At 42.1% G+C, this 15,316-nt stretch overlaps 1 protein-coding gene and 1 long non-coding RNA gene across 2 annotated transcripts; one reads left to right on the forward strand and one right to left on the reverse strand.

Moving 5' to 3' along the window:
* Positions 1–2,367: 2,367 nt before the first annotated feature.
* Positions 2,368–8,676, forward strand: LOC103715764. The gene is made up of 5 exons (XM_008803510.3): positions 2,368–2,661; positions 3,374–3,428; positions 3,546–3,602; positions 6,326–6,403; positions 7,984–8,676. Exons 1-5 carry the CDS (start codon positions 2,389–2,391, stop codon positions 8,439–8,441), a joined length of 921 nt encoding a protein of 306 aa, XP_008801732.2. The 5' UTR covers positions 2,368–2,388; the 3' UTR covers positions 8,442–8,676.
* A 146-nt stretch (positions 8,677–8,822) lies between these two features.
* On the reverse strand, positions 8,823–15,171 carry LOC113463293. Its single transcript, XR_003387300.2, has 2 exons — positions 13,168–15,171; positions 8,823–9,820 (listed from the first exon to the last, which is right to left on the reverse strand). It is a non-coding gene; the product is annotated as an uncharacterized LOC113463293 (long non-coding RNA).
* Positions 15,172–15,316: the final 145 nt, after the last annotated feature.

The raw sequence follows: 15,316 nt of genomic DNA on the forward strand, positions 1-15,316 counted from the left end.
CTCCGGACCGCTTCTAGTAGGGACGACCTACCAACAGCCGGTCCCTTGTCCGACCGCATGACGTCGTCAATCTCTGCAACAAGAACGAGATGGTCGGGCTGAGAAACCGAAGGAAAGAACGAGACGGAAGAGGAGAAAAGAGTCAAAAAAGAAATGGTAGCGGGCTCACGGTCGGTGGGGACCGAGCTCAGACCGACATTCACCAAGGTATCCTCGGAAATAAGGCGGGCCACCGGGGGGAGCTGGCCCTCGGCAACCAACCCCTTCAAGGCGGCCAAGCCATCGGATTCCTCCCTCGACAGTCTCGATAGGCCGATCGGGGACTTCATCGGCGTCTCCCAGGTCGCCCTGATTTCCCAAGAGGGATCTACATCGATGAAGAAGAAACGCTCCTTCCAGCCGTGAATGGAGGAAGGAGCCTCTTTGACGAGGCCGCACCCTCGCCGCGCCGCAAAGCACCACCACCCTTTGTCCTGGGGGTGGCCACTCAGGCTGTAGAACTCCCAAAAAACATTCAGAGTGGCGGGAATCTCGTGCATGCGGCAGAGAACCTGGAAGACCGTCAGGGCACGCCACGAGTTCGGCACCAGTTGCGTCGGCGCAACTCTTAAACCCCGGAGTACCTGCACGACTAAGTCCGAAGGGGGAAAGCGGAACCCGGCCTGGAGAATGCCCTCATTGATGGCGATCTTCCCTGGAGGAGGATGGGACATCCTCTCCTCAGGCCCCGGGAGCGTAACGTTGCAGGCCTCGGGAAGGTGGTACCGAGCCACGAGTTTGTCTAAGTCCTCGGCGACCAGCTCCGACTTAATGCGGTCTGCTCTCACTTCGCCCATTCCTAATGGCCAATAAACCTACGGTCAGGACGGGGACAAGAAGGGGGGAAAGACCGGGACGACTGGGGTACACTAGTACAAAAGGAGAAAGTACGAAGAGCCCTAAGTAGAAGAATGGGGTAACTCACCGGAAGAGAAGGAAGAACGGCTCCGAGAGCGTCAAAGGAGAAGCAAGCGAACAGTCCGACGGCAACAACGGCAGCGCAAAGGGGAAACTCGAAAATGTCTGTAAAGAGGAAGACGGACGGGGGAGGGCCCCCGGTTAAATAGGCGGAAAGGCGGGTGATGCCTCGATGACGCCAGAGGACGCCTGGCCGCCGAAGGGTCGCTCGCACCCCAAAGGCGAATCGACACCATTAAGGAAGGATGTCCGCCGAAATCCTCAGACTGCCAGGTCAGCAACAACCGCCATACGCCATAAGGAAGGCGGGGAGCTCGAAGCGCGCGCGCCTCTCCGAGGGAGGCGGCAATCTCGAAGCATCACTCCCTTCACCCGTTCCCCTTCTGGTTCCAGGCTCGGAAGTGGGGGGCTACTGTTACGGGGGAACTAAGCCGCCATGCTCCACGTGACCGGCACGCGCGCCCATGAAGACTACGGCTGTCCTTTGATCCAGCAATCCGACCCCGAGTCGGACATCTTCGGCTCCACAGCCCGACCTCGAGTCGGTTGCCCTTTGATCCAGCAATCCGACCCCGAGTCGGACATCTTCGGCTCCACAGCCCGACCTCGAGTCGGTTGCCCTTCGATCCAGCACTCCGACCCCGAGTCGGAGATCTCTTGATAACGACAGGCTGCTTCCCAGAGGCACGCCGAGGCCTCCTGCTCCACTACTCCCTGCAACGGCTGTATCCGATGCTGTTCCACGATCTCCTGTATCAGCCGTACAAAGCGGAACTCCACTACGCCCTGTCATGGCCGTACCCAGCGCTGCTCCACGACGCCCTGTAACGGCCATGTCAGTGGCCACTCCATCGCGCCCCACGATGACAAACCCCCCTGAGAGACCCCCCAGCCTGGTATATATGCGGCTGGGGAGAGAAGGGGGGGTAAGCAATATCTTCCAGAGCACTCTCTTGCTTGCGATTATTATCTCTCCTTCTCCTCCAATCTCCTCTGACTTGATCGTCGGAGGGCCCCCACTACCCCAGTGGTGGTGCGAGGCTTGCTCGCAGGTTTTCCGGTGGAAGGTGGAGCGTAACCAACACCAACCAAGACAACTCAGACGGAACCCCGTTCACACCGCTGTGTCAATCGTTCTCGGTTTGGACCACCAGCAACAGAAACCATCTAGACTCATGCAAATAATATAGCAACTATAGCATTTTGATGGCCAAACAAATTATTCTTTATGTTAAAAAGCAAAGGCATTAAAAAAATATATGTTTGTTTTTTATTTTTCAAGAAAAATCAAACTTTAACGGATCTAAAGAGGCCCACCAAATCGAAGCCCGGCTACCTTATCGGGTTCGGATTTGGACCTTTCGGGATTCGACATCTGAGCGCCTTATCTGCGATCTTCTTCTCGGAACTCATTTTTTTATTCTCCAAACAATGGAAGCTACTCTCATGGCTTCCTCCTCCTCCACCTCTCCCCTTTCTCTTCTACGAACCCTAGTCTTCCAATGTCCCCAGAGGCTCAGATTAACTCATTGGTGGTCGCCCCCCTCTAATGGATTCTCTTATCAGAAGAAGCTCTCTGTCGAGAGGGGAAGGCTGGTGGTGGCAGGGGCTAAGAAGAGGAAAAACAAGCCCGACTCCCACAGCTTCGTTTCCAAGCCGGACGAGGCCACCGGGCCGTTCCCCGAAGCCGTCCTGCTAAAAAAGGTGCGATCTTGGCCAGAACTATGTCGTTTTTCTTGTGTTTTCTTCTTCTCTGCTTTTGGGTTGGTCGATGAGATGGGTTAACATTTGGAGTTACGAACTCTTTATTTAATTTATTTATGCTATTCCATTTTAGTGTTGCTTAGAATCTCGGTATTTCAATGATTTAGGATTTCTTTTCCTCTGAAGCTTTTGATGAGGATAGAATAGAATTTGAAGGTGAGGTTTTCTTCCCCCTTTCCTTGCCTCCTGTAATTCCTTCTTTTCCCAGCTTATTCTAGTTTTGGGCACTGGAGGAGCTTAAAAAGTGCGATTTTGAGAGAACCCATAACATCCGATGTGATTTTTAACCCTTTGTTGGAGCTAGTGTCATTAGTTATTGTTCCTTAGTTCAGATTTTTTTATAAAAAAATTATGTATTTGGTATGTGTGCTTAGGGTTATTTTTGATGGGAAACTGTTCTTTTTTCGGTTTGATGTTGAAGTTGACTGGTTATTTCTTCATTTTCACTTAGTTTGTTTGTTGATTTCTTGAAAAATTTTAATAGGTAGATTGCTTTGCTTCATTTTTATAATCCTTAGAAATCAATTTTTTTATAAATTTACAGGAGACCAGCCGGTATTACCAAATGCTCGTTGTGGTCACTGGAATGCTTATAAGTTTCTAAATAGAACCTTTAAGCTAATTAAGTGTTTCTCGTTTCTATTACTTACAGAAAACAGTTAAGGAAGATGGTAGTGTTTTACCTGAATTTGCAGATGCTGAAGAAGGTACTTAAAATCTTCAGCACCAATTTTAATTTGCTTTTGTTATGATAAGTTTGTGTGTTCTTGACAAATTACTTCACTGATATTAATAGCAGAAAGTAATGCCATTGTGGTTTGCAGAAAAGCTTTATGAGTTTCTCAAGCTTCAGCTAGAGAGTGATTTAAATGTTGAAAGAGGTAAACACATCACAATCCTTCCTTTTTTCAAAATTTATTTAGTCATATTTATATAACTCTAGAGATGTGGTTGGCTTAAAAGAATTAAATTTATTCACATCAGCTAGCATTTCTTTATATTACTTGCTGAAGGGGCTGATATCCGAGACATAACAAGTTTAGTGGAAACCCACTCTGACGTAGCCGGATCCTGTGCTAGTCTTATATTTCTTTTTGCTGTTCTTCTTTTCATTTTCCCTTTTGAACATTAGAATGAAACCTAATGTCCAGAACTATCATATAACAAACCAGAAGCATAGAGAGTGGAAAAACAGGGCTTACAAAAGCAAGAGCCAAAGTGAATATTGGCCAACTTATTGTGGAAAAGCTGACCATATGTCTTCTATATATGGGCACCATACTGCAAAGTTTTCTAACTGGAGTCAAATACCAGAGCCAGTGATTTCAAAAACATTTTGAGTAACCAGCACCTCTATGGAAGCCACATCCAGCCACCTCGTGGTAGCACCCTGTAAACTAAAATCTAACTGGAATTGCATCCTCTTGTCATATCATTATAAAACAATCACTTTGTGAATGACTACATGCTTGGATGCTAGATTGTCCATAAATTGTAACCAATTATTGTTTTTTGTTGTTCTTCAGGGACAAAACTGGGGAGTGAGATTTTAAAAATTCATTGGCTCATGTTATGGTGAATTGTAGGAGATCACTGGCACTCTCCAAGCAGGAATTGCATATATGGGGTTCAGCAAGGTTGAGTCCTCTATAGACCAAATATTACAGAACCCTATGGAAAGTTGGGTTGGACCAAGTAAATTTAACAAAACCAAGTAAACATGCAATTAACAAACAAATGAGGGAGGTGATCGGTGCTATATTGGGTTCCTTGGCTAAGCTGAATATGCAGTGATTTGTGATGTTCTGGTGATGTCGTTATGGATAGTAGTTTTGATCTGGATATATGTGAAAATGGATGTGCAGGGAAGAAACAAGCTAGCAACTGCAGTTAGATCATGATTGTCATGGATGATCACACTTGCGTGCTTGACTTGAACACACAATGAAAAAAATTCCTCGAATTGAGAGGACTAATGATAAAAAGATATGTGTTCTAGTTGAAGGTATGGTGGAGGAAAAACTTCTGATATAGTTATGGATGGTAGTTTTGGTCTGGATATATGTGAAAAAGGATATGCTGGCAGGAAAACAACCCAAGAACTGCAGTCGGATTAGGATTGGTATGGATGATCACACTCGAGTACTTGACCCAAACACACAATGAAAAAAATTTCCTGGAGTTGAGAGGGCTAATGATAAAAAATATGTGTTTTAGTTGAAGGTATGTTGGAGGGAAAACTTCAAAATGTGATCAGCTATGAATGTTTCAGTAAAGCATATTTTTACTTGTACATCTTGGATTCTTTGATTTTGGACCTGATAGAAATATGACATGTTCACATATTCAGAGAGTTTTTTGAATATTTATAAACCTAATTTTGCTTCTATTTAAATATGGTATTACTTTTACGATTGTTGAATAGCCTATTGTATTGGATGACACAGATTCTATGAGTAGGTGGTGATAGGTGCAATTAGGTTCTTAGGTAGTACTTATTCTTTGGGTGCAAAGATGAGAATGGAGGATGGTGGGTTTGTGGTTTCCATTCTAGTTATGATATGGAGAATTAATCTTGCGGATTACTACCAGTATCTATGAGCCCAATCAGGGGAAAAAGTTTTGTGGCAGGTGCTAAAGGGATTGATGCTAGGGAATTATTTCAGTTAGAGTGACTTGGTACCATTCTCATTTTAACAGTTGGTGGTTGGAGCATCACTTCCGAATGGCATGTTTAGTACCTCATAAAATTGAGACATTCATTTGGATTTCATTTTAATAGGTGCATTAATGTCAATATCAAGTGTTTCTTTGTGGATTTGAGGAAGACATGGTGTCTCATTTGTTTCTCTGATATGGTTCATAGGGAGGTTTTCATTAAAAGGTTAGCTTGTCACACTTTTCTGTCAGGGTGTGTAGGGAAGGCTAAGTACATTCAATCATCTGCCTTTTGAGGGATAGAGGCTTCTAACAGTGTCCCTCAGGTAATGTGGAAAAGGGCGCAAAAAGAGAAACACGAAGTCTTTAAGAAGGTTATCAAAGACAGGTATTGTGTGTACAATCAGATCGCAGAATGTATCTTGTTACAGGTAGATGCTTCTTATAAAAATGTTGTGAGATCGTTTGATTCTTTATTTCTGCCACTTGCTTATAGAGTGTTTTCTCATGTTCCATCATCTTCTGTAGGTCTATATATCGTCTATCTTTTTCTCCTTATCACCTTGCAAAAGCAGTAGCAAATTCTGTCATTTATCGCTGCCCTCATACTTTCTTCTATATATACCTGTACAAAGTTGTTCCTACAAACATTTAAAACATTTAAAAATTCACTCCTTTCCTCTTTATGAAGGCATGAACCATATAAACTTATTTTGGAGAAATGATGCAGTATCTGGATTTTTTGTCCTAATTAGTTCTCTGACATAGTATGCATAGTGTACTATTAGGATTGTAAGGTTTATTATGAAAGTTGTCCTTTTCTTGATATAATTTATGAAAGTAACAATGATGAAAGCTATTCATAGATTCTCTTCAGATACTTATGTAGACCTGTATATATCCAGTTTTTCCTGCTATATGCTTACTTGTGTTTCTTTCTTGGCAGTGCGTCATTATGAGGTGGTTTATTTAATTCATGAAGACCATGTGGATGAGGTTGAAAGTGTCATATCAAAAGTGCAAGGTGCTTTTTGGACTAGTTGATTTCTCTCATGATTTGTTCTCTGCATTTCCATGTTAATGGGCACATAATTTTGACTATTTTATTATCATAAAAGATAATAACTAAGATGATAGGAATGATGATGTAGCTTCTTACGTTGTTTCATTTTTGTGTTTGGTGGCCTTCTAGTTAAACCTTAATTAGGCACTCTGCTTTTTGTGTTTCTGCTTTCATAAAGACCGATACTTGATATCAAGTTTCGTTTGTTTGATTATATATATGATGTCAACAACCATATTAAAAGTGGAATAGGAAAAAAAGGTTTCATAATTCAGTTATTATTACAAAGCTATACCCTGTGAACTCTCATTTTCTTCGGCAAACTGGCGTTTACCCCAGTGGTTGCAGCGCTTATCCATTTGGGATAAGTTCTAGGTTTGAACTTTGTGGGGTAGTTCTTAATTGATTGACTCAGGTAATCTTATTGGTGATGCTCTAGAAATGCACTCAAGAATTAACTTGACAGAATTTCTTTGTTGTCATTAATACTTGGTATCCATTGGAAAGATGTCCACTTCTGTTTTTGTTTCCCACATTTGTTTCCTATTTGCAGATTGTTACAGTTTATCAGATTAGTATTTTTGGGTTGCTGAGGCCACCTAGACTATTTATCTCCAGGAGGATCTGTCACAGCTTGTTTTCCTTCTCTTTCATGGCTTTTGCAAAAACAGTGAGTTAAAAGTTTGCACTGGTCTTGAGTGCAGGGAATTGTGATGTATAATTTAAGGAACTTAAATGGTTTTTATGCAGGTGAATGAGCTTCTTGCCTTCTAATTAGGGTAAATCTGGATCTTAAGAGAGTGTTAGATGTAATGGATGAAAGAGGCTTTTTAAATGTCTGCCTTAAGGACATTCAATAACCTAGTAGAGGATGGTTAATGATGGGCTTGAAATGCTTGTTGGATCTGAAAACCTTGGAAGATCTTCCTGGGTCACCATTTTTAGGAGGATCTGACAAACTGAAGATCCAAGCATGCTTTCTCTGCAGTTCATCTTCACGTGGAACATTTGTGGCTGCCTACTATGTGCTTTATCCTTTTTCATTGGAGTGGTACAGGAAGCTAGTGTGATTTCCTCTAGCTTTCTGGTAGAACATTGGAAGGAAATGTCAAACCTTTCAGTGAGTCGAGCAATATAAAGATCAAACTCCAAATTGAAGAGTGAACTGTCATACCTTTCGAGTCTTCTATTTCATTTTCAATTCAAGGTTGGCATGATCACCATTTTGACTAGACTTCAATGTCCTCAGAATGTGCCTATATTTGCATGCATATGTAGGCTAAAGCCACCTAGTTTCTCCATGAACGGCAGCCAATCCTGCTTGATGCATGCCTGGCTTTGTTTGTCTCCTTCAGATTGGAAAGAATAAACATTGCTGCTATCATTTCAATTCTTCATGCCCCAACTTTTTGTTTTCCACATAAGTATAAAATAAATTGTGAAGGAAAAAATTGTGTTTGGAATTGTTTATCTAATGGTTAATGGATTATTTCATGTACTAACTACTTAACAACAAATTATTCGTTTCTCCGTCATCGCAGATTTTATCAGGGAGAGAAAAGGAAGGATTTGGAGGCTGAACAATTGGGGGCTTAGACGACTTGCTTATAAGATAAGGAAGGCAAAGAACGCCAACTATATTTTGATGAACTTTGAGCTGGAAGCCAAATTAATCAATGACTTCAAGAGCATGCTGGACAAAGATGAACGGATCATTCGGCATCTTGTGATCAAGCGTGATGAGCCAATCACAGAGGACTGTCCTCCCCCACCAGAGTACCACACTGTACGTGCTCAACAGGGCATGCTGGACGAGGAATATGAAGATGATGAGTTCGATGGTGAAGGCAAAGACTGGGATGATGAAGGTGAGTTGGAAGTAGATGATGTTGATGACGGTGGTAATATTATTTTTGTTGGCGACGATGACAAGGATGATAGAAATGATGGTGTGAGTAGAAAAGCGAAAACATTAAAGGCTGAGAAGATAGCTAGGTAGTCCTTCTATCTTAGTGTATTGCTGCTCTTGTTCAGTTTTCTTCTGTGATACAAGTTTTTGTAGGTGAGAACCAGATGACTAGAAATACATGAAAGAAGTGTTCACAGTATTTGATCCAAGGTATATGGGTAATATTGTCAGCTAAACAAGGTGTGGGCCGTGTTAAATGCTTTATCTAATATATATAGCTTCTATCAAATCTGACCTGAAATGTTTTATAAAATTGATTTGGATCTTTGATAACTCTCATTATGGTAGCAGTGTTTTATTGCTTCTATGCGAACTTCCATAGTTTCAATCTAACACCGGGCCTTTGAACCAAGGTTTCAGTGGTGATTGTATCTTGTTATGAAGGCAACCTATGTTTGCTGCTATTGCACATTACAACCTTGTTGATTGCATTTTTTTTTTTGTTGAAAATATTACGATTTATGAAATAGAAGGCTGTTCTGAATCATCTTAAGGGGTAATTGTTCATGAAAACTACAAAATAACAGCATTATTTTTGACAAAGTCACTGTCCACATGAACCTTATGTTTGTTTATAAAAAAAGCCAGACTACGTCAAGGCTGGTGTCTACTAAAACTTGAGCAGGGCAGAGTAATGGGTTAAAATATTTTTACAACCGATCTCATAGGAAAATAAGCACTAAAATTGATGCACATTTGTAGGCAAAAATACTGCCAACTCCACTGTTAAAGATTTAACGAGGGGTTTTATTGCCCAACCCCAGCTCTCATACTTGTGTAGAAATAATACTTTATTCTGCAAATATTATGAGCACAAATAGCAGTCGCACATTAGGTCATAAAGAACATGGTCATCTTTTATGACCTTGATATACCCAAGGGCTAACCGTAGCTGATAGTCATCATCCCTCCATCACCAATACCCCAATCTTGATGCGCTGCCATCACAGATAACCCAACTCCAACATCGCCACCCATCTTCGTCATGGCCACCTGATCGATGCGACCAAAATTTTCCGAGATATCAAGCATGCAGAGAAGCTGTTCGACGAAATGCCCCATAGAGATGTCGTCTCATGTAACGCAATGCTGGCTGGCTACAAACGCGCCGGCGACTCAGCCGAAGTGTTCAGCTATTTCTTGGAGATGGTCCGGTCAGGATCAACACTGGCCGCTGTTATCACTGCTGCTGTAGCCAGCTTTGTGGTGGTTCCGCAGCATCATGCCGTCAAAATTCGCATGGCATTTGATTCAATTACATTTGCCTGGAGATGCTCTGATCGGCGGCGGCTGTGGCGAGTTTGAAACACCCAAATGCTCGTCTGTGGGTGTTCGATGAAATCCTTGTCAAGAACTTGGTGTCATGGAGGACTGCTTTAATTATCGGATACATGGAGGACTACTTTATTCTGCAAATATTATGAGCACAAATAGCAGTCGCACATAGAGTTGGGCACTGGGCCGGGCCGCCCACGGCCCGGCACGAAGCGGGCCGTGCCCGCTAGCTACAATACCGGGCCGTGCTGGGTCACGGGTTTCTGGCCCGCGGCCCGAGCCCGGCATGGCCCGCTTCGGGCCTGGGCCGGCACGGCCCGCTCTTGGCCCGCGGGCCAAGCACGGCACGGCCCGCGGGCCAGCCCGGCACGGCCCATAAGGGCCTGGGTCGGGCTGGCCCGCGGGCCTGGCCCAGTCCGGGCCTGGGCCGGGCCAGACACGGCCCGTCTCCATAAAAATTAATGCTTCATAAATTTTTTTAATAAATTAATACATATTGAAAACTAAGGATTTATTAATATAAAGCCACCTTAATGGTGGGGGGTTTGGCATAGACCCCTACCAGTTTATTAATTTAAATCAAAATGGTACATGAAGGGAGGTTTGGACCTTGGTCTGACATCTAGAATACAATAAGAAAGGGCCGAGGTTTGGACCTTGGTCTGACCTCCAGAATACAATAAAAATGTACAATTATAAAAAATTAAGAAATCTTACTAATCATCAGTGATTCAGTGAATCAGTATTCACTCTTCAGTAGTGTTTGTATCATCATCATCAGAGGATGTTGTATTATGTCCACCTTTATCTTGAAGTCTTGCCTCAGCATCCAACCAATCTTTGAAGCAGAGAAGCATCTCCACCGTTTCGCCCGTCATCCTACTTCTCTTTTCGTCAAGAACACGCTGACCTGCACTAAAAGCGGATTCCGATGCTACCGTGGACATCGGCACAGCTAAAATATCGCGTGCAATTGCAGACATAACAGGATATTGATTTCTAACACTCTTCCACCAAGATAATACATCTAGATTCTCTATTTGATTTTCATCATATGCAGACTGAAGATCATTTCGTAAATAAAATTCTAGTTCACTACTTAAAGATGAAGAAGATGAAGATAAACTTGAAGCATGTGTGTGTTTTCTCTGTGCAATGAATGAAAAAATAGATGACGAACGAGAACTACTAGAAGAAGAAATAGAGGTTTGTACGGAAAATCTAGATCCACGAATTTTTTCATCATATATAGCATAAATATCATAAAGAAGTTGTTTTACCTCATTTTTAGCAGGTTCAGGATCTTTAGTCATATTTTCACAGTATGCATCAAGTAAAATTAGCACGCCATTTAATTTAACTCTAGGATCAAATACAGCAGCTAAGTTATGCATAGGACATATCTTGTCCCAATACTCATTCCATTTAGATTCCATTAGGTCAATAATAGGCATTAAAACATCATCATATCTATGTTCTGCAAATTTTTGACTAATTATATATGCTTGTTGTAAAAATGAACATGAAGTTGGATAATAAATACCAGAAAGAACATTGGTAGCATTATAAAAACTAAGCAAAAAAGCTTCCAAAATTTTTCCTTTATTCCAATCAGTTTCAGTCAATGTAAAGCCTAATCCACGATCATTAATATATGCACTTAATAAATTTTTATATGGGTATGCATCATGTATCATGCTATATGTTGAGTTCCAACGAGTAATTACATCAAGTTTAAATTTTTTAAAACGTTTACCATGATTTATACATAGTTTCTTAAATTCTTGAAGTCTTGATCTTGAAGCATGAATAAAAGAAACTGCATTTCTAATTTTTGAAATCACATCTTTAATCATGCCCATGCCAGCTTGAACAGAAATATTTAAGATATGACATGCACATCTAATATGCAATAAATTTCCATCTAACATGAGATGCAATGAGTCTTTTAATAATGCAACAGCAGAATTATTATTAGATGCATTATCAAAAGTAATAGACATAATTTTATCATTAATATTATATGAACATGCAGTTTGATAAATGACATTTGAAATTTGTTGCCCAGAATGTGGCAAATCAAAAGCACGAAAAACAAAAATACGTTTATTTAATTGCCAATCATTATCAATATAATGAGCAGTAATGGCAATAAAACAATTACTACCTACAGATGCTGACCAAATATCAGAAGTTAATGAAATTTTTACATTTAAAGTAGAAAGTGTTTCAATTAAACTTTGTTTCATTGCTAAAAAGTTAGTCATAGCTACTCTTCTAAATGTACGCCTACTAGTTCTTTTGTAAGCAGGTTGTAGGTTTAATTGAACATATTCTTCAAAATTAAAAGATTCACATAAACTAAAAGGTAATTCATCCTTAACTATCCATTTTACAAGTGCTTTTCTTTGATTTTCATGATTATATGCAAAATTACCTACAAGTAATCCCCCTTGTATATTAAGGGTACTTTGAGTTTGAGCATGAGAATCATGCATCCTATGACTCTCTTGATGTCTTTTTAAATGCCCTGTTCCCCCACTACTACTACAACTATAAAGTTTGGCACATTTTTTACATTTAACTTTCCAGACTCCATCAACCATAACTCTATCAAATTCATTCCATACAGCACTAGTCCTCTTACGAGAAGAGGTTTGATCTTCACTCGGTTCACTAGTTCTAGAGGAACTAGGAACATGGGGTTGGGGATTAGTTTCTTCTCCCTCAGAAACAGGAGGAATGCCAAACTGACTTTCCTCAAAAGATGACATATCTAAATTGATGAATTCAAAAAATAAAAACTAACCACAAGGAGGAATTGAGTAGAGGGTCGGAGGGCAGAGGCAGAGCCGAGATTCTGAGCTTCCTCTTGTGCTCTCAACAGGAGTGACATTCTCTTCTCAACAGGAACCTCCTCTTGTGTAGCACTTGAACACTTGCTAAATGCAAACTAAAAATTAAATTGCTAGAAGAGCACTTTAGAAGAGAGAAATAATAGTAGTAGAGAAGGAGAGAATAGTTGGTTTGGTGTGGTGAGAATGAGGGAGGAAAGGGCTATTTATAGAAGCCCAAAAATTTTTTTTTCCCAAAATACCCCTCAATTTAGCCGTTTTTGGACTGTTGGGAGGGGCAAAATTGGAATTTTCTCAAAATAGCCGTTGGAAACGGCTATTTTTCTCCCCCCCTCTCCAGACGGGCCGTGCCAGGCACGGCCAGTCTCGTGCCGTGCCCGGCCCGGCCCGCCAATAGACGGGCCTGGGGCCGGGCCGGGCTACTGTTCTGTGCTAAACGGGTCGTGCCCGGCACAGCCCGCTTCATAAGCGGGCCGGGCCAGGCACGGCCCGTTTAGACCTCGGGCCCGGTGGGCCTGGGCCGGGCCGGCCCGGCACGGCCCGATGCCCAACTCTAGTCGCACTCGCACATTAGGTCATAAAGAACATGGACATCTTTCATAACCTTGATATACCCAAGGGCTTACCGTAGCCGATAGACGGTCATCATCCCTCCATCACCAGTACCCCAGTCTTGATGCGGTACCATCACAAATAACCCAACTCCATCTTCGTCATGGTCACCGAATCGATGCAGCCAAAATTTTCCAAGACATCAAGTATGCAGAGAAGCTGTCCGACAAAATGCCTCATAGAGATGTCGTCTCATGGAACGCAATGCTGGCTGGCTACAAACGCGCGGGCGACTCAGCCAAAGCAGTGCTTCGATCGGATGTCTGAGAGGAGGAACGTGGTTTCGTGGACATCAGTTATCAAGCCAGTGCTGGAGAAGCTGCCAAGCCTTAGGCTTCTTTCATTGTGTTTCCATGCGTATGCAAAGAGGAGCATGTCCTGTTCTTCACCTGATGGCTTTCCTCGGCTGCAATACTTGATATTGACAATACTTCTAGATTCAGAGGAATGGAGAGTGGAGGTTGGCGTGATGCGCAGCCTCACCCACTTAACCATCGAGTACTGCCAGAATTTGAAGATGCTTCCCACAGGATCACATCAAAGTGACCACCCTTTAGGAACTGAAGCTGATTTGTGTGCCCAAGAGTTCAATGATAGGGTCAGAAAGGAGGAGGGGTACAAGGTCCAACATGTCTCCTCCTTCCCGTAAGTCGCTCCCTCTCTCTTCTATTTCCTTCCCTTGTTCCATGTTATTCTCTGCTTTTCCAACCCTCAAGATTCTACCAACGGAACATGCTTTTTATGAGATTGAATACACTCAAAGCACAAGTAATTGTAGCATGCCTCAGGTTTGACATAATATAATGTGATTTGCAGAGCTTTATTCCGGAATTATACAAAATCAATAAACTTTTCCTTCTAATCTTTTGAACATTCTAAGTGCTGAAATTTTAGTCTGACTTGTTCTAAGCTAGAGAGGGAAAGAATTTTAGAATCAGATTTTTGTCAACTTCCCCATCAGAACTGCTGCTCCTAGACCAGCATTTCAGCCGGTAGAAATAAAATGTTTTATGCACCATAATAGCATAGAATGCCATTTTGAGGCATTAAGATTTTATATAATTCTGGAATAAGGCTCTGCAAATCATAATACTCTGCACGATATTATGTCAAACATGTGGCATGCTTTGAGTGTATCAATCTTAAGACAAGATTATTTTCTTAGTAGAATTTTGAGAGGTGGAAATGCAGAGAATAACAAGCAACAAGGGGAGGAAACGGTGGAGAGAGAGAGAGAGACTTACAAGTAGCTATTATTCAAAAGATGATGGAGGGGACGTTATTGGAGGACCTCATACTCCTTTTTTGACCTTGATTTTTGGGCATATGAATGAAGCATCTTCAAATTCCAGCAGTATTTGATAGTTAAATGGATAAGGATGTGCACTTTCCCAACCTCCGCCTTCCATTCCTCTAAATCTAGCTAGCCGTTTTGTTAATATCAAATGTTGCAGCCGATGGAAGCCACCTGCAAAAGAACATGGCATGCTCCTCCTTACATATTATGCATGAAAGCACAAGAAGCCTCTAGGGTTTGGCAACTTCTTCAGCACTGGCTTGGTAATTGATCGAAGTTTGGACTCCCAGCAAACGAGGGGACATCTATTCTGCGGAAATCTGGTATGATGTAGCTCCACGATCGGGAGCAACGCGAGGCATGAGCACTAGAAGTGGAAGCATTTGAGATGAAGGAAGAGGATGTTGTTCAACCCGATCGCGTGGTGAAGTTAATTTGCATCTCGACGACATGGTGGACTGATCGAGAAAGGGGAAAGGTACCTCGAGTCCATGCAGAGGGAGTACAGGACCTCTTGGGTAGTGGAGGCCTAGAGAGGCTATTCGAAGTAAAGCCAGTGGAGCCTGACATAGTTGTCTGGGGAGTACTGATCAGAGGCTGCGGATTGCACTAGAGTAATGGGTTAAAATATTTTTACCACCGATCTCATGGGGAAATAAGCACTCAAATTGATGCACATTTGTCGGCAAAAATACCGCTAACTCTACTGTTAAAGATCTAATGAGGGTTTTTTTTTTTTTTTTACTGCAGCAGATAGCTCATATATTTATAGTATGGATACATATAAAAAAGTCAAAAAATAACACATCTCGAAGTGCTCTATGTAACTCCCATTTTCCGACCCATAGGGTCTCTCGAAGTGATCT

Source organism: Phoenix dactylifera, chromosome 1, assembly GCF_009389715.1.
Source record: "Phoenix dactylifera cultivar Barhee BC4 chromosome 1, palm_55x_up_171113_PBpolish2nd_filt_p, whole genome shotgun sequence".
NCBI classification, from domain to species: Eukaryota; Viridiplantae; Streptophyta; class Magnoliopsida; order Arecales; family Arecaceae; genus Phoenix; species Phoenix dactylifera.